At 43.8% G+C, this 25,551-nt stretch overlaps 1 protein-coding gene across 1 annotated transcript; it reads left to right on the forward strand.

The window, feature by feature from the left end:
* On the forward strand, window positions 1–25,551 carry xkr4 (XK related 4; the record flags this gene model as incomplete). The annotated part of the gene is made up of 4 exons (XM_079285112.1): window positions 1–698; window positions 21,954–22,153; window positions 23,398–23,752; window positions 24,951–25,551. 4 exons carry the CDS (start codon window positions 1–3, stop codon window positions 25,549–25,551), a joined length of 1,854 nt encoding a protein of 617 aa, XP_079141238.1.

A 25,551-nucleotide genomic window follows, 5' to 3' on the forward strand; every position in this document is an offset into this window, starting at 1 on the left:
ATGGCGGCTAAATCGGACGGGGTCCTGAAGATGAAGAAGAGCGACGTGGCTTTCACCCCGCTGCAGAACTCGGAGCACTCCGGCTCGGTGCAGGGGCTCCACCCGGGTGCCCAGCCCGACTCTGCGGGAACCGGGGACGGGGACTTCGCCAACGGGGAGTCGCGGTGCTGCGGCGGCGGCGGGGGCTCCAACTCGACGTGCCTTCGCCCGGGCAGGGAGCATCAGAAATACACGGTGTGGGACTGCCTGTGGATCGTAGCCGCGGTGGCCGTGTATCTGGCCGACGTGGGCACCGACGTGTGGCTCTCGGTCGACTACTACCTCCGCCGCGACTACTGGTGGTTCGGCCTGACGCTCTTCTTCGTGGTGCTGGGCTCCTTCTCGGTCCAGCTCTTCAGCTTCAGATGGTTCGTCCACGACTTCGGCACCGAGGACAGCGCCGAATCCGCCGCCGATTGCGCCCACATGGACGGGAACAAGCTGCTGAGCGGCTCGGCCTCGCACGGCGACGTTACCGCTCAACACCACCCGGCCACGCCGCAGAGACAGGCGTCGACCGCCAGCAAGAACACTACGACCAACAGCACTGCGAGCACCGCGGTGGGCGGCAGAGGCAGGAAACGGTCGGCCTACTACTCCTTCTGCGTCTGGTTCGGCCAGTCCGTCATCCACATCCTCCAGATGGGCCAGATATGGAGGTAGGATGGAGGCCTTGGGATGGGTAATGACGGTGTGTGTGGTGATGTGATGTGTTTGTTTATGTGTGTGTGGTATAAATGAATGAATGAGCAGAGGGCTGCTCTGACAGTTGGCACTCTTGGCACCATGGTGGACTCTTAATGAGGCCAGATCTTACAGTGTAGCTGCTATCTTTGACATGCTCCCATCTGCAGGGCCAACAGTCATTATCTTCTATATCCATATATTGATGGGTCATCATCACACGGGAATGATAGGTAGGGAGTTGGCCCCAGCCTGTCAGACACACCTGGTGTCAAGCAGCGGATGCTGCAGATGCTGTGGATAGTTCTCTCTTTTGGTACCATTGGAAAGAACTTCCTACACAGCCTCCGGGTGCAGACATGAATTTGAATGACCCCGTAACACAAGATGCACATGGTTGTGTTTGACAACAGCCAGCCCACAGTCATTCATTAAATCTATGTAGCTAACCATTGCTGACTTATCCTGGGGTGCACATGCTGCAGAGTAACCAGTGGTGGAAGATTATTTGTTGCAGCTCCAATGTTTTATCTTGAAATTGTGCAAAATCTCCTACATTCCCGAGCCTAACCTTGGAAAATGTACCAGAGTCTTTGCAACCCTGTCACTTAGTTTAACCTTCTGTTAGAGAGGACGAAGACAAGCAGCAAATCCTCAGAGTGTAACCAGTAACCCCCACATCCAACTAAATCAGATCACATGACCTCGGGTGGCCCTGGCTGCAGCTAAAGTGTCTTCGAACCTGTACATTCGTATGACAGTTTATTACAGAACTATTTACTGTTTTTTTGTGCGTGAAAATTATCCTGATGTGTCCATCAGTGGTGATATGGGATGGAAATCTCAAAACATCAGACAGAAATGTGAGATGTGAACATGCTAGTGAATCTGTCTCAGTAGAGTGATTCATTTTACGGTCTGTTGATGTTTTGTAGAAACCTAATTTGGAAACCTACATTACTGTTAACCAGTGGCGGGCCGTGCATTTTAGACCTGGGCCTTCACTACTGTCCTGCAGTTGAACCACCTAACCTCATTATGACGCCACAGCTACGGTTATTATTCGTGTTTTAGTTCCAGTAAGAAATCCTTCTCCATTCATGGACACCAGTGAAGGCAGTGGAGCCTCCCCAGTTGTATTTCTTGAATACGTTTTAATGCGTTTGAGGCTGAAAATGTCCGCTCCACAGAGGCAGCAGATATTGGGATTGTCACCGCCCAACATGTCACGCTAGCCCACTGACCAGTCACGTATGGCTAGGCCAGCTAGCAGCTCTGACACGTCAAAGAATACGCCCAACATGTCAAACTAAAGATCTGATTGGTTGAACACTATGACAATCAACAATATCGTCCCCATTCACTTAAACTGCAAAGGGATTCACTTGTGAGTCTGCAGGCCTCAGGCCTCTCTTCTTAGAGACACAGAGGTGAAATCTGATTGGATAAAAGCTCTACTTAAAACAAGCTGCACTGGAAGCAGAGCAACTGAGGAAGACAGTAGCTGTGCAATGAGGAAATAAGATAATGGGAAAAACGATTACACTACATGTAGTGTATTTATGAAAAGTTATTAAATTATAAAATAGCTGTAACTTTGTGATTCTGTCTAGGCCAGCAGAGAAGACCTTGCTGGCCCTGACGGCCCACCACTGGACTGTTAACACTAACAGTAACATGAGAAACAGGAGAAAAGTACTGAAACAATAAGTTCATTAGCTGACAGAATATTTTTCACCAGCAATGTTTGATCGTTCATTATTTTATACAGCTTGCTGTTCCCACAGTGTGCTTTGCTGCTTTTCTCCGTTTGCTGTCACTTTTAAGTCAATTCAATTCAATTTATTTTTGTACAGCCCAAAATCACAAATTACAAATTTGCCTCAGAGGGCTTTACAATATGTACACATTTGACATCCTCTTGTCCCGGAACCCTCACATCAGAACAGGAAAAACTCCCCAAAAAAACCCTTTAACGGGGAGGAAAGAGGAAGAAACCTGTGGGAGAGCAATGGAGGAGGGATCCCTCTCCCAGGATGGACAGACGTGCAATGATGTCATGTGTAGAACAGGATAGTGAATTACAACATGGTAGGAGGAAGGACCAGGGTCCAGATGAAACCATGCTCCATGGAAACCTGTGAGGAGAGGAAGCACAAGGACTCCATGGAAGAGACAAAATCAGTACTGTGCATTAATGGTATCGGTAATTGGATTAATAATGTTCATAATGAAGATCGTAGTAGGTGTCATGGCTGGTTGAAGAACCAGTGTCCAGATAAAACTGCGGTCATCCTGTGAGGCGAGAAAGCACAAATACTCCGGGGAAGAAGTAAAGTTAGTAATGAGCATTAATGGGACATCAATGCATACAGACGGAGGTGAAGAAGAGGAGGAGAGAGGTGCTCAGTGTAGGAAGTCCCCCTGTAGTTTTTGCTTATACCAGTTTGTCCATGGGCCGGTCCAAGGCAAGCCAGAGCCAGCCCTAACTATAAGCACTATCAAAGAGGAAAGTCTTAAGCCTACTCTTAAATGTGGTGAGTGTGTCTGCCCCCCGGACTGAAACGGGAAGCTGTTTCCACAGAAGAGGAGCTTGATAACTGAAGGCTCTGGCTCCCATCCTACTTTTTAAGACTCTAGGAACCACAAGTAACCCTGAATTAGTGGATCGCAGCTCTCTAGTAGGGCAGTATGGTACTATAAGCTCTTTAAGATATGATGGAGCCTGACCAGTTCGGGCTTTGTAGGTAAGTAAAAGGATTTTAAATTCTATTCTAGATTTTACAGGAAGCAAGTGCAGAGAAGCTAATACAGGAGTAATATGATCTCTCCTCTTAGTTCTTGTTAGTACACGAGCTGCAGCATTCTGGATCAACTGGAGAGATTTAAGAGACTTATTAGAGCAGCCTGAAAATAAGGAATTGCAGTAATCTAGTCTAGAGGTAACAAATGCATGAACTAATTTCTCTGCATCGCTTTGAGATAGGATGTGCCAGATTTTTTAAATATTACGTAGGTGAAAAAAGGCAGTCCTAGAAATAAGTTTTATCTGAGAGTTGAAAGACAAATCCTGATCAAAGGTAACTCCAAGATTCTTGACGGTGCTGCTGGATGCCAGCGCAATGCCCCTCCACCACCAAAAATAAAAAAGAGAGAAGAAAGTGAAAAGAAAGAGTTGACGCAACAAAGCAAACCGTGCCAACTCCTCACAAACTTTCCCAAAGTCACATCAGGTACCGGGTTGCCAGGTCTTCTTTCCTCCGTCCCCCTCCCCTATCCTGCTTTTCCTATGCAGATTCCTGGCACCGGGTTGCCAGGTTCCCTCTCCTCTGTCCCCCTCCCCTATCCGGCTTTTCCTACTACGCCTACTCTTCCCTCTATGCAGATTCCTGGCACCGGGTTGCCAGGTCTTCTTGCCTCTGTCCCCCTCTCTAAGCCCCCCTCTAAGCTGTCCCTTCACTGATCTCCTACACCACCTTTCTTCTGCCCGTACCTAGGCACCGGGTTGCCAGGTCTTCTTTCCTCTATCCCCCTTTCTAAGCTGTCCCCCCCTCTAAGCTGTCCCTTTACTGTTCTCTTACACCGCCTTTCTTCTGCCGTACCTAGGCACCGGGTTGGCAGGTCTTCTTGCCTCTGTCCCCCTCTCTAAGTCCTGGCACCGGGTTGCCAGGTTCCCTCTCCTCTGTCCCTATCCCGCTTTCCCACTACGCATACTCTTCCCACTCGGCAGATTCCTGGCACCGGGTTGCCAGGTCTTCTTGCCTCTGTCCCCCTCTCTAATTCCTGGCACTGGGTTGCCAGGTTCCCTCTCCCCTGTCCCCCTCCCCTATCCCGCTTTTCCTACTACGCATACTCTTCCCACTAGGCAGATTCCTGGCACCGGGTTGCCAGATCTTCTTGCCTCTGTCCCCCTCTCTAAGTCCTGGCACCTGCCAAGTCGTTTCCCCCGCCATGCTATGAAATCGGACCAATAGTAGCCACAGCATCACGTGGGGCCGCGGATGGCCCAGCAGTCCATCCCTTAAACTCCTGACAACCTAGCAGTCGGTTACCCAATCATCAAATGATGCTGCGACACCCGTCCACCAAGGGCGCGTCCTCGATGCAGCTCACGTCTGGGCCACCGCAATGCCATGGCTTTCTCGTTTCCCATTCCAGGAGTTCAGCCCTCCTGCAGACACCCGTCCAACATCGGTTCGGCCATATCCAACGCCGTCTTTAGACCCACAAATCCTCACTCGTCTTGCCGACCAGCGCACAGGCTTATTTTGGGGGTTCTGCAAGGCCCGGGAGCCGCAGTGGATCCTCAGCTAAGCCTCTCCCAAACCGCATCAGGCCAAATCTCCATCAACCATTCCTCACACTCCAAACAACCGACGAAGGCTCGCTCCGGCCGAGGTGGGGGCCTAAGATAGTGAATTGGAGATAAAACTTAGCTGAATTTCAGGAGCAGGACCACACCTCAGCCACTCGCCCACTTCCGGCCACACTCCTATAAATACCTACCCACTCTAAGCCTCGGCACACTCGCGTTTTCTGCACCCCACCCTCCCTCCCTCTTGTTAATGCTTATCTCCCCCCATAGTCATCATGCTCCTATCCCTTGGAGATCGGGGGTTCTGCAAGGCCCGGGAGCTGCAGTGGATCCTCAGCTAAGCCTCTCCCAAACCGCATCAGGCCAAATCTCCATCAACCATTCCTCACACTCCAAACAACCGACGAAGGCTCGCTCCGGCCGAGGTGGGGGCCTAAGCTAGTGAATCAATATTGTAAATAATTAGACAATACCTTGGTAAAATGTCCATCTTTGCTGATTTGTTCTAGTTGCATTGTTATAAAACATGTTTGTGTGACAGATCAGAGTTTAGAAGAGGAGACGAAATTTACAACGTGATATTTTATTGAAGATTTTATGTTAAATTGTGTCTTAGGCCTAATTTGACTTGGTATGAAATCGCACTGCCTCAAAATTTCGCTTTGCATCCTGGACCACACAGTCCTAGACAGATATCTCATAATCTGGACAAATAAGACCAGAATGCCAAATTCAGTTTGAGTAATTTTTGTTAAGAGAACATAAAGTCTACTTGATGCGGCAGTTGATTTGCAGCTTCGTCATTGTTGGTGTGGTAACAGCTGAACTCATTTCAGTGTGCTGCGATATCTTTATTTTGTGTATTTCCTGGATATTATGCGTAGCTGAGACTAGGATTAACAGCAAATAATAGAAACGTGATCCAGCAGAAAATACTTTCCCTCGAAACGTAATTAATGTAATCAAGTTTTGTTGTATATTCATTTTTAGTATAGCGATATCAGATATCGGGCCGATATTGACTCAAATAGCTGGATATTGTTGGCAATGGGGCTTATCTATTCAAATCAATTCTATGTTTATATACCAAATTAATTTAATACTGGAATTTTACTTCCTGTTTACGTTTTAGCAATTTGCTGCTGCATTAAAAAGTTTACATTTGAATTGCAATTCCTGTTAATTTTGAAGATTTTCTAACAAGTTGCTGGTGAACAATTTATTATTTTAACAATAAATAACAATTCCCTTTTTATTCATGCATTTATTTTTTACATTTTGTTTTACAAAGTTAGGAAAGCAGTGTTTAAGTCAAATATGATGTTGCCTTTCACATACAAAAATAATCCCAGTCTCTTCCACACAGTGAGGCATGCAGTTTATTAATGAATCTGTATCTGATCGGTACCTAAAGCGCAGCTATCGGTATCAGGACTGAAAAAGTTAGATCGGTCCATCCCGGAGTTTTAGGAGACCAGGCTGCCAGAGGCGAATTACTGGAACAAGACTTTAATTTGTTAAATGTACAAAGACAAACTCAGTAGCAAATAAAACTGGTAACTCACCATGAAATGAATACATGATGAATTTGAATCCTTGAAGTGGCGAGCTGCTTCAGTAAAAGTACAACTAGATGAAGCCACGTTCTGTGGACATCAGAGGTTAAACTAATTTATATCTTGAAAAACAGCTGCTATATTGGATTTTCCGATGACATCTTTTTTATGTTTTCATGTGAGCAGATGGAATTTGGTGCTTTTATCTACATTTGAACAATTCTAATTATGCACTGTAGCCTGAGCGGCTCCTGCCCCGTTTCTAGGCGGGGAAGTAGTTCGCACCTAACACGGTGGTCACTCCGTCGGCTGTCCCACTGCGAGGATATGCGTTCCTCCTTGAGGTCTCAGAACAATACCTTCGGCCTTTTATCTCACCCCGTAGCTAAATCGTTAGGATTTCGGAATTAATTGTTTTCTTGAAATTCTTTTACGGCTAATGCCCTAGGCGCTCTCAATGGGATGTAACCCTAACACCCAGTATGTAATAGTTATGTACATCGTCTATACTTTACTATTGCCTATTGTGAACATTCTCACCATTTATGACTAACACTGCCAAGTCTTCACCCAGGGAACTTACCTTAAGCTCCTCTGCATGTTTCAGTCGTCACATCTTATTGCACCGTTAACGGACAGGGGGAGAGGGGTACATTGTTTTAAAGGACCAGAACATTGTTTTGGTTTCAGTCACTTACTAATTGTAAGGGTGTGTTTTTATTTCTGGTTTTTCACACAAGATTCACACACAACAATTTCAATTCAATGAAACAGTTGCAGTGGCTACAATAACTCATTCTAGCATTCCTCTCTGTCAGCCTTCGCTGATTTTGTAATGAGGTCTTCTTCTGTCAGCTCTCTGGCATTCCCATTCTCTATTTGGGGGGGAGAAGCCCCAAACTCTCAGTATTTCTGCAGCTTTTTCTGCTGCTCTAAGGCTGGCACCTCCTTCATTTCATGTGTCACTCACACATGAGTCCTCTTTCTGAGGTGACACAGAATGTAACTGGTGGTAACTGGTTTCATCCTGCTAGAACCAGAAGCACTGTAAGGCTCAAGTGACTATTTCAAACAAAGTGTCTAACTCTAAACAGTTTATATGTTAAATCACAGCTATCATAAAATAAAACAATTCACATTTTGATGGTTATAAAAAGTCTAAACATGCTATATGTTGTGCTGGTTATACTTTGAAATCAAAAGGGTTACAGGTTGTAATAGCTATACTTTTATGCTTCCATAGTTGTCTACGATCTTTCTACAGCACCTAACTGTACTGAGGGCAGTGAGGAACAGACTATGTCTCACAGTTTCACCATTTGTTTTCTCAGTTCTGGTGCAGCTCACTTTTATTTTCATTACCCAGTAATGTTATATTTCACCCAGCTTAAGTCTGCACAACGACAGAAATAACAGGAGATTCTCATCTGCAGGCCCCAGTGATGTTTTCACATTTCTTATTCAGTCCGAACAACAATCCTGAAGCTGACGACACAGTTCTATTCATTATTGATGTGACGTTTCTGTCAAAATAACGTATTCAATATTTTGGAATTCATATTTCAAAACGATTCAAGAACAAAAAGAAGGTAAAGCATGATGGTATTTCTAGAGTATAGATCTATTTATTTATTTACAATATATTCATAAAGAAAGAAATAACACTTTAATTCATTTAATCATCATGGCATCATCATTGCCATCATTAAACATTTTTGTTTTAGCAGCTTCAAGAGTTGACAGCAATTTGGAGATACTACACTTAATGGATGTGAATTATGACGTACGGTTAAAATGGATCAAAGAGTATTTGAAAGCTTCAAAATCTTTTTGGTATTTCATACAACAGAGGACTACAATTTATATTATAATATTGTTTGTATTATCAGAAGTTAGTATTTCAAATGAGGTATTTTAAGTAATGGACTATTGATCAGTATGTGCCAATAACTACATTACAATCAACATATTGAACTTGGGGGCTCATCATACTTTTCATTAGCTGACGTTCAGCATTTTAATGAGCTTTTAATGGACATGCAGCTCTTTATTCTGGATCCATTCCATCCATCCCAGTGGATTCTCCTCACAGAGAATCATTCTGATGGCTCTATACACTATTGGATTCTATAATCACAAATTAAATTCAGTATTAATATATAATCTTTAACTATTGTACAGTGAGTGTTATAGAATATATTGTAAACATATCAATAGTCATTGTGGCTGGAGATACTCCCCGTCCTCTGCTTTTAAGTGTCTTGGTTGATGAAGCCAATAGTCAATTCAAATAGATCTACACACATGCATATTACACCATGTACTTGCAATGAAATAAGCTAGCAGTGTAAATTGATATTATACATTTTGTCGGGACAGCAACGTGCAGATACAGTAGTTCCTTGTTTCTACCTAAGCCTGCATGAATTCACGTGTTTGAGTCAAATGAATCGATGCAATGTGAAAATGTCACTTGGAGGGAAATTTCAAATTCCACCCAACTCTGCTACTCCACAGAGCTGTTTAGCCTTTAATAGCTGATTGTTTGGTTTTATAGCTTGCGTGTTTTGTCATCAACCCCACCCCCTTGTAGGCAGCCATTTTTGGTATCGGAAAAGTTATGGTTTCCACTTGTAGTCCGAGTTGACCAATCACGTTGGAGCAGGCTTTGGTTGAATGTAGGTAAACAGTCCATGTGGAGAGCAAAAGTGGCAGAATGCACTGGCCGCAATGTAATCTGGGAACCCACCAGCTATTGTTTGATGATAATTCATTGGTTTGAAATTTGCCTGTAAACTAGCTACATTTCCACTGCATCTCTCAACTCGACTCTCCCTTGTTTGGCTTTTCATTAGCAAAAGTTGAGGGTAGTACCTATTTTGTTTTCGGTTGAGCTTCAAAGTTAGCGGAGCCTATATTAGAGGGAGGAGTAAAAAAACTTCAGATCACTGATTGGTCAGAGAGAATTGTCACTTGCGGGACTCGGAACATCCTGCACAAGAGCGGCATTTTTAAACAAGCAACCGTCAGAAGTGGCCGCAAATTTTTTTAAGTGCAGAAGTTCTTTTGATTGGTTGCCGATGAAAGGACTCTGCGAGCGTCGCGTTGAAGATGATGACAGTGATGGCAGTTTCACAGGCTGCCGCGTTAGCGATCAGCTGAGGGGTTACTGTTCGCAGTGGAAAACAAAATAGAGAAAAGCACCTGGTACCAAAAGTGAGTTGACTCAAGTCGAGCCGAACCATGCTCTGGAGATGAGGCATTAGAGACCAGCTGGGGAACACAGTGGAGCATTTAGCAGTTAAAGAGCCAGATATTAATCTCAGGAGTTGGTGGAGACCAAACCAGAGTTAAAGTGAGTGAATATTGGACTTACACAAACATCACTGCAAATAAATGATCATGTTGATCCGTCTCTGCTGGAAACTGTTTGCTTACCTAATTAACGTCATGGTGTGATAATATGCCAAATTTGAGTTTTCAGCCTGTTGCAAAGTTCCACAGCATAAGAAATGTATTATTGGAGATAAAACTTAGCTGAATTTCAGGAGCAGGACCACACACCTTAGCCACTCGTCCACTTCCGGCCACACTCCTATAAATACCTACCCACTCTAAGCCTCGCCACACTCGCGTTTTCTGCACTCGCCACTACATCCAGTTGTTATTACACACATATGCACAAGTAATCACAGAAGACTGCTTTTTAAAATATAACAGAGTTTATTAAATCAAAATAATAAATCAAAATGAATCAAAACCAACAAACACTATCATACGATTATATGTCTAATACCTAAAGTCAAATGAATAAAGTTGGGTAAGGATATGTATATATCTATATGTACATGTGTGTGTGTGTGTGTGGAAAGGGGGGGGGAAGAACTACTCGAACAGTGAAAGGGGGGTAATCTAAAAAGGGGCGTGTGAGCCTACAAAACCAAGATGGCGGAGTCTAGAGACCTGCGACAAAATGGCTACGAGGGGCTACGTCTGTTACCACACGTGGTTACAGACGTAGCCTGTACAATATGGGTTGGGACAATAGATTACGTAACCCTACGTGTCTGAGATATTCCACAAAAATCAGTGAATCTAACTATTTGTGTGCACGGGTTAGTAGAGAGAGAGAGAGAAGGAAAACCTAGCTCTGCCTGCGGTGCTCGGCGCCGCCGTGAGAATGGGAGAACAGCTGATATATCTGTACAACTCTGCGGTCGGTTTCTGAACCGACTGGCCACGCTTATACTGTGATAGTTGCGGTTCTAAATCTCACTCACAGAGCCGATTTAAAGAAGAGAGAATAAAACCAAAACAAAATAAAAGAATCCCCAAAACAAAACAGATCTTTATCACTGCGGTGAGATGCGAGTGTTGCTTCCTTATCACCCCGAAACTCGGTCGGCGAGATGAGAGTCCGCCACCGTGGTTTTAGTCTTTAAAATGATAAGATCACAAACTCCACATCCACTAGTAGCGACAGATCTAATGCAAACAGTTACAGCAGGAAATACACAATATAACGGGACTCCGTGGTCCGTGATGCTTGCGCGATAACACATCATAACACGACAGTAACTTAACACAACAAGATACAGGAGTAACAACGACATAAACTAATACCGTACTTTTCGGACTATAAGCCGCTACTTTTTACCCCACGCTTTGAGGCGTCGGCTTATAGTCCGGTGCGATTTATATACGGATTTTTCCGTAGCTTTTCTCCGCCACAACAACAACCGCAACTTCCGGTTCCGGTCTAACACAACATTTACCAGCTCCCGACACAGAACAGTTGCTACCAGCAACCCCTCTGCTACCAGCTGTTACTGACAGGGTCACTACAATATGGATGAAGTACCTTTGACCTACCTCTCACTAGGACTGTTAACAAAAAAGGTTGAACGGCAAGATGCTTTTAACAGTACATGTCCGACTCGCTAGCTTCTAAGCTAATTTTAACATTACGGCCAATGGGGAAATGCTAACCGCGATTAGCATTAGCGAATATATAATATATCTTTGTACATCTTTTCATGCAGACATACTTGCATTACAGACTAAGGCAAGGCAATTTTATTTGTATAGCACATTTCAACAACAAGGTAATTCAAAGTGCTTCACATAAAACCATTAAAAGCATCAAAACATAAGGCAAATGAAAAGAGAAATTTAAACACAATTAAAGAACTAAGGTCTCTCACGGCTACCAAATGAAAAGCAATGAGGCAATAACTGTTGTTGCTCATAGCTCTGAATAGCTGTTGTGCTACCAGCAACTGGCCAAGCCAGTTAGCCGTAAATGCTATTCAGAGCTATGAGCAACGTAGACACGCTGCATGAGAAGAGCAGCTTTTTCTCAAGTCTGCCAGTGGATCCTAACAGTGTGGAGCAGTGTGAAAGAATCCACCATTACCAACAGGTTCCGAAAGGCTGGACTACTACGAGATGAAGAGGACAGCGCAATGAGGAGGACAACGCAAGCTCAAGGGCGGATTTGCCTCGGGAGCAAAGTGACACTGAGGGTGCAGAGCAGCTAGCAGAGCTACGAGCTACGAGCAACAACAGTTATTGCGTGTTTTTGTGTGCGTGTTTTTGAGTGAGAGAAATAACGGAGTTGTGCCCCAAACCGGACAGTTTTTAGCTAATGTTTCAATAAAATTCACTTACAATGTTGATAAAAATGATCGTGTCATGTTTTCAGCTGATTTAATGGTGTTAAACTGAAGTTAAACTTCGTACCTTTCAAACAAAATATTACAGGCTCGAGCGTCGCCCGAGCGTTCTTTCTGCTTCCTCTCATCAAAGTCACTTTCCTATAGTATTTAGACATATAAACGTCCATATATATTCATGAAATTTGACACGTAGATTATTTGATATGTATGAATTAATATTACTTACGTTTGGTTGGCGATCGCCGAAGAAAATGACAGCGTAATGACCGGAAAGGGATCCACGACGGAATCGTTCGAGACAGGTGTTGTGGAAATAAAGCTATCTTCCACACTTAGAGCGGATTTAAGAGGACAACGAAAGCTCTCAAGAGGCGTTTAGTTATATCAAAAGCAATAGGTTTATTATCAACAGAGTTATTCAGCCCAGCAGTTATACGTGCACGGGTTTCTAAGGCTTTTCTGTCAGTCGAGATCCGCCATAAGAACACGCTTGAACACAGCAGCGTGATGATTTATGTAGGTTCCTCTTATGGAAGCCCATTGGTCAAAATCAAAGAAGCAGGCGGAGCTTGTTTGTACAAGTTAGCCACCTGGTTGGAGCCTGGACAAATCCGTCCACACTGGCCCGTCCCAGGAGGTGTAGTCATCTGTCAGTGTGTGGTGAAATATTGTAGAGTGTGGAGGGGGAAAGTGGAAACTGCTAGGGCGTTGTCTCTTTCCTGTATCTCACTCGTCTGTTGTTCTACCTTTAACTAAAATGGCGGCCCATCCCTTGTGACGCAGTTAAGTCAGTAATCTTCCACTTACTTCTCCCTCGCCCTAGCGTGTACTGTGGGTATTGCGTGAGTGGTTATTAAAGCTGCATAAGCTAGTGGCTATTAAAGCTGCAAATAAGCTAGTGGCTATCTATTAAAGCTGCAAATAAGCTATTTTATCAATACACGCCAATAGCAGCTAGCGCCGACCGAGGCAGGCCATCGTTACGTTAAATCATCTTGGTTTGCAATATAACTCTGCTGTCCTGAGTCCTGTTGTTGCTCGTAGCTCTGCTAGCACAACAGCTACGGTATTCCGAAGCTACGAGCTACGAGCAACAACAGTTATTGCGTGTTTTTGTGTGCGTGTTTTTGAGTGAGAGAAATAAATCATCTTGGTTTGCAATATAACTCTGCTGTCCTGAGTCCTGTTGTTGCTCGTAGCTCATAGCTCTGCTAGCTGCAAGCACAACAGCTACGGTATTCAGAAGCTACGAGCTACGAGCAACAACAGTTATCGCCTCGTTGCTTTTAGATTCTAATGAGAAGACACGCTGCTTCGTTTTACTTCTTCCGTTTGATAGCCTTGAGAGACCTTAGTCTGTAAGTATGTCTGCATGAAAAGATGTACGAATATATATTATATTCGCGAATACTAATCGCGGTTAACATTTCCCCATTGGCCATAATGTTAAAATTAGCTTAGAAGCTAGCGATATGTTATGATGTTCAGAGAAGAAGACAACTTTAGTACTGTTAAAAGCATCTTGCTGTTCAACGGGGACACCTGCGGCTTATAGACCAGTGCGGCTTATCTATGTACAAATTATTTTATTTATTTTTTTTAATCAGCTGGTGCGGCCTATATACCGGTGCAGTCTATAGACCGGAAAGTACGGTATTCTAAATTAAACTAATGCTAAGCTAAGCTAGGCCCAGATACCAATGATACTCTCACTTGGAGAAGCTTCGTTCTGTAGGGTCTGTTTCCAATGGTAGGGATCACTCTCTCGGTGGCGCGGCTTCGGAGCTGGCGCAGACCCGGCCTCCTCGCTGCAGAGAGGGGCTTTTAACTTCGGCTGAGAGATGGGGGTCGCCCGTCTGGCCCGGAAATCTTCGGCGGGGAAAGAGGGTTAATCGTCCTTCTGCCGGCGGTGTGTACACAAAAAGGGTGGGAGAACGGGGCATAGAAGTTATCCGTTCTCGCACTACAGGATCCAAAACTCAAAAAAGAAAACACAGTCTGTGGTTCGACCAGCGAATGTAACATGTGACCTGATAGGATTTTGGTGAGGCAAGCACTTCCTTGTGGATCTTCTAATACCAGCGCAATGCCGGAGGTAAGAGGCCGATTCTAGCTGTGCTCGGGCTTATAAACCAGGTAGCACAACCAGTGGGGGTCCCTTTCTTGGCCAATGAGGGACCAGCATCAGGTTTCTGCTGAAGCTGGGGGGTGTGGTCATCCGGCGTGAGGTTTCTGGCAGACCCCAGATCAGGCCTTTGTTGAAAGGAAGGAAACATGGATGCTCATGGATGCTGTTTGAAAACACATGTGAGGGACTCAGCCAGCCAGGAGAGCAGGGTCAGATCCCAACACCTGTAAGTCATTTGTGTGATATTGTCAGAATTAGCATATCAATTCGGATAATCAGTTCATCCTTGAGTCCAGGTAGACAGAGTCCACCTCCATTCGTCCCAGATCCGGGACGCCACCATGGAGCCAGATCTCTGTAAAGATGTGGACACAGCAGTCCTCCCTCTGCTTCTGGGGCAGTCGACTGCCTTCAGTGGTGTTTGGTTCGGCAGGCCTGGTTGGGTAGTCGGCCTCAGGCGATGATCGTCTCAAGGTCCGCTCATCACAAATGAATCCAATCCCCACGCTTCCTTCTCAGATGTTGGACTTTTCCCCATTCTGAATTGTCCTTGGTAATATATTTTTTTTGATTTTCAAATTGCGTCTCATATTGATTGAGTAAGTCTCACTCTTCCACCTCCGATGAAGAGCGGGGTACGGCTCTTTTTTAATTCCTCCAGAGTCAGGACGGGGTTCTGTGTCTGTCAGATGGTCTGAAGGGGAAACTACCAAAACCAACAGAGCAATGACGTAATGCGTAATACGTTATTAAAACAAGTCGGGGTAGTTTTGAGGATGACGTAATTTCTTCATTTTTCTTACTGTCAACAAATCCCATGTACAGACCCAAACCAACAATGAATGTATTACAAATATTTTTAGTATTACTACTATTGTGTATGTGTCGAAGCCTGATATAATTTATTCCTTGCCATAAGAAAACACATCATCTAGCCTCACCATTGCACCGGAATACATGATACTTCATTGCCAAGAACTAAATCTTCAAAATCTTCAGCCTGGTCTCATATAAATTATGCTCCTTTCCTACAAAACTGCATTGTCAATTGTGTCATCAGGGAAATGTATTTCCTCCCAAATTACGTTTGTTTTTGACGTCAACATAAAAAAATATATATTTCACAACGTTAATATCATATTAAACACCATAACCAGGGATAAAATATGATTCCCTTGAAATGTAATTGGGAATGCAGTTTAGTTGTATGGGAACGTCATTTTGAAAAGTTGAATTCTGAACTCAAGCCATGACCTGATTCTGATGATCCTGACTGCTGCTGCCAAAGTTTAGACCAGAACCCGACCCAAGACCTGAGTTTAAAATTTTGCTCTATTGCATCCATCATAATCTTCATTTCATGGCTCGCCAGGCCAAAGGCCTCAGTAAACAGTAATTCAAACAGTCCCTGTCAGATCATATCACCATGTAAACCCCCTCTACGACCACGTAGCCCAGCGCTAAGACAAGTTTGAGCCACACGGATCTACTAAATAATAGAATCAGTTATATACAACTTAAAGGTTCTGTATTGGGGATTTAAAGCATTAATATTGCAGCAAGCAACAATTCGCTATGTGAAGGTATAGCCATTGTAATCCAAAATCTCTAATATCTGTGCTTTATTGACGTAGGTGGACTGGCCGTGCGTGCCCTTCAGTGCCTGTTAGTGCATGTTATCCCCACTAGCTAGCTCATGGCCGTCGCTCTGCAATGCTCTCATACAGTGCTTACAGCTGATAACGTTGTCCGACTGTGAGAGCATAGCGCCCACCCTCCGGTCCCAGCCCAGGCAAACACTGTTAGCTCTGTCAGCATTGTTGCCGTTGTTTGCACCGTTAGTGCTGTTAGCACTGTTAGCTGCTAGCTGCCAGCTCAGCCGTCACCATGTTGAACGCCGTTGGGAGCAACAGATATGCTCTGAACTTTGAATTGGCGATATCTTGAGTAGGTGAGTGAAAGTTGTGTTGAAAAAACTAAAAAGAAAAGAGAACATAAGGCACAGCACAGAGGTGAGTGGGGAGAGGGGATCAGCTGCTCTGACCTTTATGCGTGGGGAACAACAGGCCCAGGTGTGGTCCATCCGCTGTTAAAACTGCCACAGGTCAGCAGAAAAGGCAGAGCAAGTCATATGATCATTTGTTCGAAGCATAGTGAGGCCTTAATGCACTGCATTGGCTGCACTTTTTATTTGGGAGCAGACAGCAGCCCAAAACTTTTAGCCACCGTGGAACCCCGATCCATTTAAAAAAAAAGAATTATATCATCAGTAGGGACAGGGATGTACTGGGACTGAAATTCAGCCCTGGACTTTAAAATAGAGAGGTCTTCACGTTCATGTTCAGGACTGAGACAATCAGATTTCAACAAAAACGAGGATCAGTCCAAATTGATTTGGGCCGCTCGTATCGCCCCTCAATAATGAAAGTGTTAGATTGGCCAAGTCTCCTCTGAGGGCCAGGCTGGCCTGACATAAGATATTGAAAAATAAAAAACTCTACCACCACTGGCCAGTTCAGCCTGCAATGGATCGGCGGTTTAGGAGTCTTCCAGAACTTCTCGATGACCAGTCCACCCCAAAGAAGGGACCAGGGCTACGGCAGTCAGGAAGAGGTTTGGGCGAACACAATGGTGGTTTTGGTCTTTTCATTGGATTTAACAATGTATCTGCAACACAAAAACTTGTATTCAAATACAACAGCAGGACTGCAGCTTATGAAATACAAATGTGAGTTGCTTGGTACGAAAGTAGCCATCGTTATTTATCTTAAAATTGTCGTTCAGATGGATCATCAGTGGAGCATTGGTACCCCGAGCCTCTAGCAGCTAGTTTCATGCTCAGTGCAGACAAATGGTCCAGTGCCATAAATATCATATCATGAAGAGTAGCATTGCCATGGTAATGCTGGCAGTACTGATGGCGGTGACGGTGGCTTTGCTTCAAGGGTGAATGAGCTGACTTTTATTTTCTGTAGATGTGAGTGAGGCAGTCAGAGCACCTTCAGTAACAGTGTGAATGTATCTGTATCTGTATTTGCAGACACAGACACACAAACAGTGAGATATGTGTCATGTCCATCTGTCCATGTACAGGCTGCATCCTTATTGCCCTCAGCCCAGATTTCATTTTCAAATGCTTTATTGATCGTGTAACTTCATTTCACGGCCTATTAAGCTGCCGCTAAATGAATGCCATGTGTTGCTGATATTTCAGAGATAGACGGAGGGAGACTCATTAAAATATAGGCCACAGACAGACTGAAAAGTAATAATGAATTCACTTCATTAAATGAGCTCTTGCCTCGGGTCTGGAGAGATACAGTTGGAGCTCAAGTATGAGTGCTGCTCAGGCAACGTCCATGTTGCAATCCGGTCTTTTCAAATGCAACTGCATGGTGAAACCACAGACTATATAGCACAGGCTCTTTGTGTCAAGAAAGTTGATATTTTCCTTGCTGTTGAAAGGTACTTTGCCCACTTTGGGCATTGTAGAAAAAAAAGCGAATTCAAGCCATGCGCTGTCTGCAAATCAGGATTTGAGAGATTTGTAAGCACTGAACAAGTTTGAGAAGAATCATGATTTTGTGCACACTGGGGGTTGAATTCACAAATGGATGGCATGGCTTTTGCGGTAGCTAAATAAGACAAAGACAAACCGTGTGCGTATCAAAGCACCTCAATGGGTAAAATGCAAGAAAATAGCTTCTTGTTGCTCCTGTGCTATTTGCACGTTGTTATATTTGCTATTATTCAGACATTTGGTGTAAAATCGTGCATTTTCTGTGCAAACAAGCCTCAATGCAAACACAGCCCAATTCACAAAGATCAGTGCTGAGAGCCACACAGTAACAGTCACATTATTAGCATCTTCAGAGAGTTGATGGTATCTGAAGCACATTTACAAGGGGTGTCCACTCATTTATTGTGGTAGGTCGTGACAGGATGCAGTGACGATTGAGTCATGAAAAATAAATGAATAAAGCTCCCCTACATGTCATGTTTGAAATTACATGCACAACTTTGGCCACTTGAGCATCAAAAGTCAGTTAGGAATAAAAAATGGCAGCCAAGTTGCGGGCTTCATGTCAAACATTAAATAAGGCTCCTAGACTTGAGGGGAGATTAGTGATGCAGCTAGTGCTGGGGTAAGCATGGGTAATTATAATAACATCGGATTAGGAGTCATTTCATTTAAAGTTTTTGGACATCCAGTTTTTTATGTCGGCAAGGTAGGACATGATACACAAAATAGTGGTGGTGCCAGGCTTAATGGGGATGTACAACCGGGTATCATCTGCATAGCAATGAAACTCGACATTGTGTCAACGAATAACGTGTCTCAGAAGTAACATGTTTATGGTAAACAATATAGACCCCTTGGGGACCCAACAGAAGAGAGGAGCAGAGGAAGAGAAGGCATCTCCAAGCATTACAGAAAGGACCTGTTCGACAGATCAACCATCAACCAATCCAGCGCCACATCACTGATGCCAACAGAGTTCTTCAGACAGCTAATTAAGAAATTGTGGTCCACTGTGTCGAAGGCTGAGCTGAGGTCAAGAAGAAATCAAATGAAATACAGGCCTGTGTTGGCAGCAAGCAGAAGCTCATTTTTGACCTTGACCAGAGCAGTTTCAGTGCTGTGAATGGAGCGAAAGCCTGACAAAATTTCTCAAAGATTTCATTGTTGTCCATAAAAGACAAAATCAATTGAGTGAAAACAGTCTTTCATTTTATTAATTGCACAGGTTTTGTGCTCTTTTCTAATCCAATCTACAAAGGCTTTATAAAATTAGAAATAAGGGTTCCGAAAAGGTTCTTCCTGAAAGGCTGAGGTTCTACCCTGAACCTCTGAAAACACGGTTTTGGGAGAAAGAGTTCTTCAAGGATCGTTGAAAGCATAGGTCTTAAAAGATCATCGCAGCCCCCACACCCCCAGACACTCTGATTTTTGTGAACCAGGATTGTTGCGGGTTGCGGTGCACCACATCATTCGGCCTCCTCTCCGGCCCTTGGGGATCCTCATGAGGAAGCCTGGGTGTATTCTAGATGAAACCCTTGGAATATAAAAGGGTTCTTGTTGGAACCCACTGCGTGGGTTCTTGTTGGCACCCATAGAAGGTCTGGATAGAACCTCTAGAGAGGATTCCAGGCAGAACCATCAAACCATAGAAGGGTTCTCTGTAGAACCTCTCATAGAAGGTTCTGGGTGGAACCTTTCACAGATAATTCTAGGTAAAACCCTCTGAAAGGTTTCCAGGTGGAACGTGTACAATCCCAAATAGTGTTATGGGGACAAGCCAAAGAACCATATATATGGTGCTAACTAGAACCAGTACTCAGTATACTGAGGTGATTTTTAAGTGTTAGCCTGTTGTGTACACTACAAATCCCCAACTATAGAAAAGGATTTGGTGGGACTTGGCATGAAATTTTTCCACTGGTGGCTGGGAAGTATTTATTTTCTTAAATTCACTATTGAGCACTATAGCAAAATGTTCTGGCTAATTTTAACATTGTCATGGCATGATTCAGATATCATTGCAGATATCTGCTGTTGACCCAGCATAAACCTTTTGCCAATTAAAATAATCTGCCGAAATACAAACAGTTAATTTTGAAAGAGCCTAATGTTATCGTACTAGTGTAGTTACTTTCAGAATTGTCACCAAGTAATGTTCAAGGACAGAAATAAATTGAAACTCAAATTCAAAAGTCGTTAAATGATCCGATCCCTTCAAGCCTCCCTCCAAAGACAATCCCCCAAAATGATCAATATGAATGTAAACAACCAACATGTCTGTTGTTAGGACTCCCAGCTATCAAGCTAGCAGCTCGTAGAAGATTCTGGTGACGAGCAATGAGTGCACGGGCAGAAAACACACAGGTAGACAGGTAGGTAGATAGACGGGCAGGTAGGCCGTCCAATCATTTTAATTTGAATGAAATGATCTGACGGGCTTATTACAGCCTCCCTTTTTTGTCAGAGCAATTGATTTATTGATTGCTCTTGGGATGTAAAAACAATCGCAACAAACATAACAAAAAAATCCTAAACACATAATAACCCACCCTGGCTTTAACCATGCATGCAGACATTCAATATGACTTTGCATTCAAACAATAATTAGTTAATTTGTCCATTTGTCTGTCTTGACATTAGGCGGTAGTTCATTTTTTTTCCGTTGAAGTAAAAATTGAATATATTTTGTTCTAATTCTTGTTTTCAAAGGTTTTCCTTTTCTTTTCGTTTTAGTCTTGTCTTGGTTGTAAAAAATAGTCCACATATCATTAAGTGTTTGTACTTATACCGACGGAAAGTAATCGTAATCCAGAGCCAAGACGTGTAAGGCTGCCTCTACTCCACCGCTGCACGTATAGCACCGGCTTCACAATTAATTGTGTGTATTTTGTCATATTATTTGGACTGGCAGGCTAATTATGAACAAAACACCACGAGTCATAAATACTGCTGGGTTAACAGCAGATATTTGCAATAATATCTAAATCATACAATGACCATGTTAAAATAAACCAAATAAAATGTAAGGTTACATTTAAGCTCATTTTACAAAACTACTAATGGATAACCGACTTCAATAACCTAATAATACAAAACCATGGCAACAACAGGCCATGTCTCTGCCGTGTGCACCAGTTTTTCGTGTTCCCTGGAAACAGCTCCTTGCACGCCTTTCTGTATTCTGTTGTGTTTTTTGCAGCACGTGTTTTCAAAGGGGTGAAGATGTCTTTCTTAATTTGAGCTCTCAGGGCCAGCGCTCTATAGCCACTAAGGGTGGGAATCGCCAGAGATGTCGTGATACGACATTATCGCGATACTTGGGTCACGATACGATATTATCACGATACTTTCACGATACTGCCATATTCTGAGTATTGTGATAACATATATTGTGATTTATTACTTTTTTCAACTTCAAATTATGTCCCCAAAGGAAAACTGTGTCAACAACATGTTTTATCTGATGTCTCCATCTTTGTTTCGACCAACTTCCTACCAATCACGCACGCAGACCCGGCACCTCTGCTGACCTCACCAGAAAACAACTCAGCACCATCTAGTGGACTGAAAAAGCAATTGATTTGATTTGATTTTTATAAAATTAAAAAGAAAAAATAGTTTATATAATAAAATATCGATACTTGGCGTCCGTGTATCGATATAATATCGGCACGCAAAATATTGCGATACTATGCTGTATCGATTTTTTCCCCCACCCCTAACAGCCACGTCACAACCTGAAATCTATGTCCAGCCTGACTGTTATATATCTGTTACACTGATATATGGCAACATTTACTCACAGCTACCACTGCGCATCAGCACTGCAGCCATCAGTGTTTCATATATCGATATAAGTAGAAGGCTGTTTAAGAGGTAGATACATTTGACAAACTGAGAGAATGCCTGATTATTTTTAAAGAAGAGAAATTAAGACTGAATTCCAGTGTGTTGTGCCTTTCTCCTTCTTCGTTCACTGTAACATGCAATGTTGATGCTGAAGCATGATATTTTCCTCCATGTCCTCCAGGTATTTTCACACCATCTACCTGGGCGTTCGGAGTCATCAGAGTGCTGAGACAGAGCGCTGGCGTTACTACTGGAGGATGGTCTATGAGTTTGCAGATGTGAGCATGCTGCATCTCCTGGCCACCTTTCTGGAGAGTGCTCCGCAACTGGTGCTGCAGCTGTGCATCATTATACAGACACACAAGCTCCAGGCTGTGCAAGGTAACACACTCACTTACTCACAAGCACAAGCACTCTCACAAACCCTAATGTGTTAGGGTTAGAGGGTTATGCTATATATTTAGAGGAGTTTAATATTATTTAACATGTGCCTGTGCACCACGGGCTACACCCTCGGGATGTTGACTGCATCTCTTTCGACCTAACATAAACGTAATTCTACCGTGAACCTTAAAACCAAGTCTTAACCCTCAAACAGTCCTTTGAAGTAGCGAGAACCGGCCAAAAGAAAAGCCTCCTCTGACCACTGTATCCATCCAGGGGGAGAATGTCAAGGTGATTCACTCCTAAATAACCTCAGAATGCACCCGGACGACGGGCTAGAGTGGGCTGGGAACACGGGGCCCTCGTCAAGAAGGGTCAGAGCGAGCTCTATTACCTGTGGAGGCTTCAGAGTCTGCAACAAGATGCTGAAGAGACACTAACAAGCAATGCTGTTAGCCATAACACCTTTTTACTCATCAGTAGACTGAGAGGCTGCTGAGGTTAGCTGGACTCCCTAACTATATGGTACGCTTACATTTTCTGTAAAAATGTAAGCACTGGGACGGTAGTGGTCCAGTATGGATTGTGGACTGTAGCTGGAGAGGTGCCAGAGGTGCCAACCTCCTAGCCACTACGATTTGGCCTTGAGCAAGGCACCAAAGCCTCAATTGCTCTGAACTCTCTCCATACAATAATACAATAATGCATGTGTATAACAACAGAGTGATAAAATAGAATTTCCCCTTTGGGGATTAATAAAGTGCGCATACGTCTGGCACGATGCCTATGCCTGCTGGTCCTACAGCTTATTTTCCTCAGTTGTCACTTGCTGAACTTTGCACCCTTTCTGTTTATTCCACATTCTATTCATTGTATATTGTATCCTTTATATTATTTTGCAGATTCCTCAACTTTTTGCACTTCGGCTAAACTGCATTTTCTTGTCTCAGACCCTGTACTCTGTGCAATGACATGAAATATAATCAAAAAAAATGAAAAAATAAACAACCTATATTCTAAGCTAACACTTTCCCCTGCTTGCAATGTTTGTGCTAAGCTAGGGTGAACACATACTGGGTCTGTGTAATAGATGCACAGAGAGGAAATCCATACTCATCTGCTTATCTGACTGTGGGTCTGATTGCAATTCAGCATATTTTCCAAAATGTGTGCGTTTCTGTCTGTACTGTTCCCATGATGTGGCACTGGAATCAAACCCGTTGTGTCTCTGTGTGTTGCAGGTATGACAGCTGCAGCCTCCCTTGTCTCTCTGGCCTGGGCCCTGGCCTCCTACCAGAAGGCCTTGAGGCAGTCTCGGGATGACAAGAAGCCCATCAGCTACCTGGCTGTCATCATACAGTTCTGTTGGCACTTCTTCACTATCGCTGCGAGAGTCATCACCTTCGCCCTGTTTGCCTCTGTGTTCCAACTCTACTTTGGCATCTTCATTGTCCTGCACTGGTGCATCATGACCTTCTGGATTGTCCACTGTGAGACAGACTTCTGCATCAGCAAATGGGAGGAGATTGTGTTTGACATGGTGGTGGGCATAATCTACATCTTCACCTGGTTCAACGTCAAGGAGGGACGGACAAGGTGACACGCTCAACTCCATTCAATGTGACGTAGACCTGAAGAAATCAATCTGTTCTTTTTAAATGAGTTATTTTATTTAATTGTCATTCTGAGGTGCTTAAACAACCAGGATGTAGTACAGACTAAGACAGGTTGAAGCTCCATGACTGGATTTTCTTCTGGCTGCTTGGGAGCAGTCGAACAAGCTGTAACAATAGCATTGACATTGTTGTTATGTTAAGTTGTTATGGTAAAGGTGTTGACAAGCCTGTTTACACGTCTAACAGACACAGGGCTACATTAGTATGTATTTGAAGGTGTGCCAATGGGCTATGAGAGAATGAAAATCTCCATAGAGATGATAATGTAATATAAACTGGAAAGTCAGTTGAAGTTTGTGATTTCATCATAACTGTACCACCAGACAATGTGAAAGTGCCTTAAACCTGCATTCTTTCTACTGGCCATCAGGAAACAACTGCTCTGGGTGAAGATAGAGTCAGACTGAATGAGAAAATGACCCTACTTGACCCCACTTGAGTTTATGGTCTCAATCTCTAGTTTCAAGTCTTCTTCAATTCAGCATGATGTTCATTTAGTGAATGATGGTCCATTTAGAGTCACACAGAGCATAAAGCAGGGGATGCTTTAGGGCGGGGCTAACTGTGATTGACAGGTAACTACCACGATGTTGTCCGCTCTGGGAGTTGTCGGTGTTTTCGTCTTAGAACTTTAACCCTTACACAGTGGGTTTTCAGTTTATGAAAGTCAATTGTAACATTTTGGTTGCCCTAAAATGTCTTGTTGAGCTTTGGTTTGTTTATAGCTTCACCCTCTCGTGTCACTTCTGGTTGCAAAAGATGACGGCTAAAATGCCGTATTCTAGGCTTCAATACTGTTTCGCTGCATAATATTTGTGCTGTCTAAAAGTACTCTGTAAAAGTACTACTTAAGTGGAAGTGGTTGGCTTCATCGAGGCTCTAATGGAACAATCATTGGAAATCATACTCTAAATACTATAAATTTAGAAAACAGTTGTAGAGGTATCTGTGTTGGAAGAATGGTCTGACATATTAGTATAGCCATCCTCAAGCCCATTGTCCAAATAGAAGATAAGCATTTCCAAACTACACATATCGTGCTCATACTTGAGAGCTGCTTCATGCTTTGTTCACTGATTTGGTTCTTATTCATTTCTTTTCATCATGTCTTTGTGCAGGTGTCGGCTTTTCATCTATTACCTGGTGATTCTGGTGGAGAACGCTGCTCTCAGTGCGTTGTGGTATCTCTACCGGTCGCATCACACCACCGACGCCTTTGCAGTGCCAGCACTCTGCGTCATCTTCAGCAGTTTCCTCACCGGTGTGGTTTTCATGCTCATGTACTATGCCTTTTTCCATCCCAACGGGCCACGCTTTGGGCGCTCGCCGAGTGGCCAGGGTCTTGACCTAGATCCCACTGCTCAGTTCTCCACGCTACCATCTGAAGGTGCCACCAACTCACTACGTTCCAACCGAGGTGCCACCGCAACCCTGGAGCGTGACGTGGGAAAGTATTCTGAGCGGGACGGCTGCATGCCAGTTTTTCAGGTCCGACCTACAGTGGCATCTACGCCATCGTCTCGTGCTCCACGCCTCGATGAGATCGTCATCAAGATCGACCTTTGTAGGAACCGCTACCCAGCCTGGGAGCGCCACGTCCTCGACCGCAGTATACGCAAGGCAATCCTGGCCATAGAGTGCTCGCTGACCCCTCCACGGCTGCAGTACAAAGACGACGCTCTGGTGCAGGAGAGGCTGGAATATGAGACCACATTGTAG

Source organism: Melanostigma gelatinosum (assembly GCF_949748355.1).
Source record: "Melanostigma gelatinosum genome assembly, chromosome: 15".
NCBI classification, from domain to species: Eukaryota; Metazoa; Chordata; class Actinopteri; order Perciformes; family Zoarcidae; genus Melanostigma; species Melanostigma gelatinosum.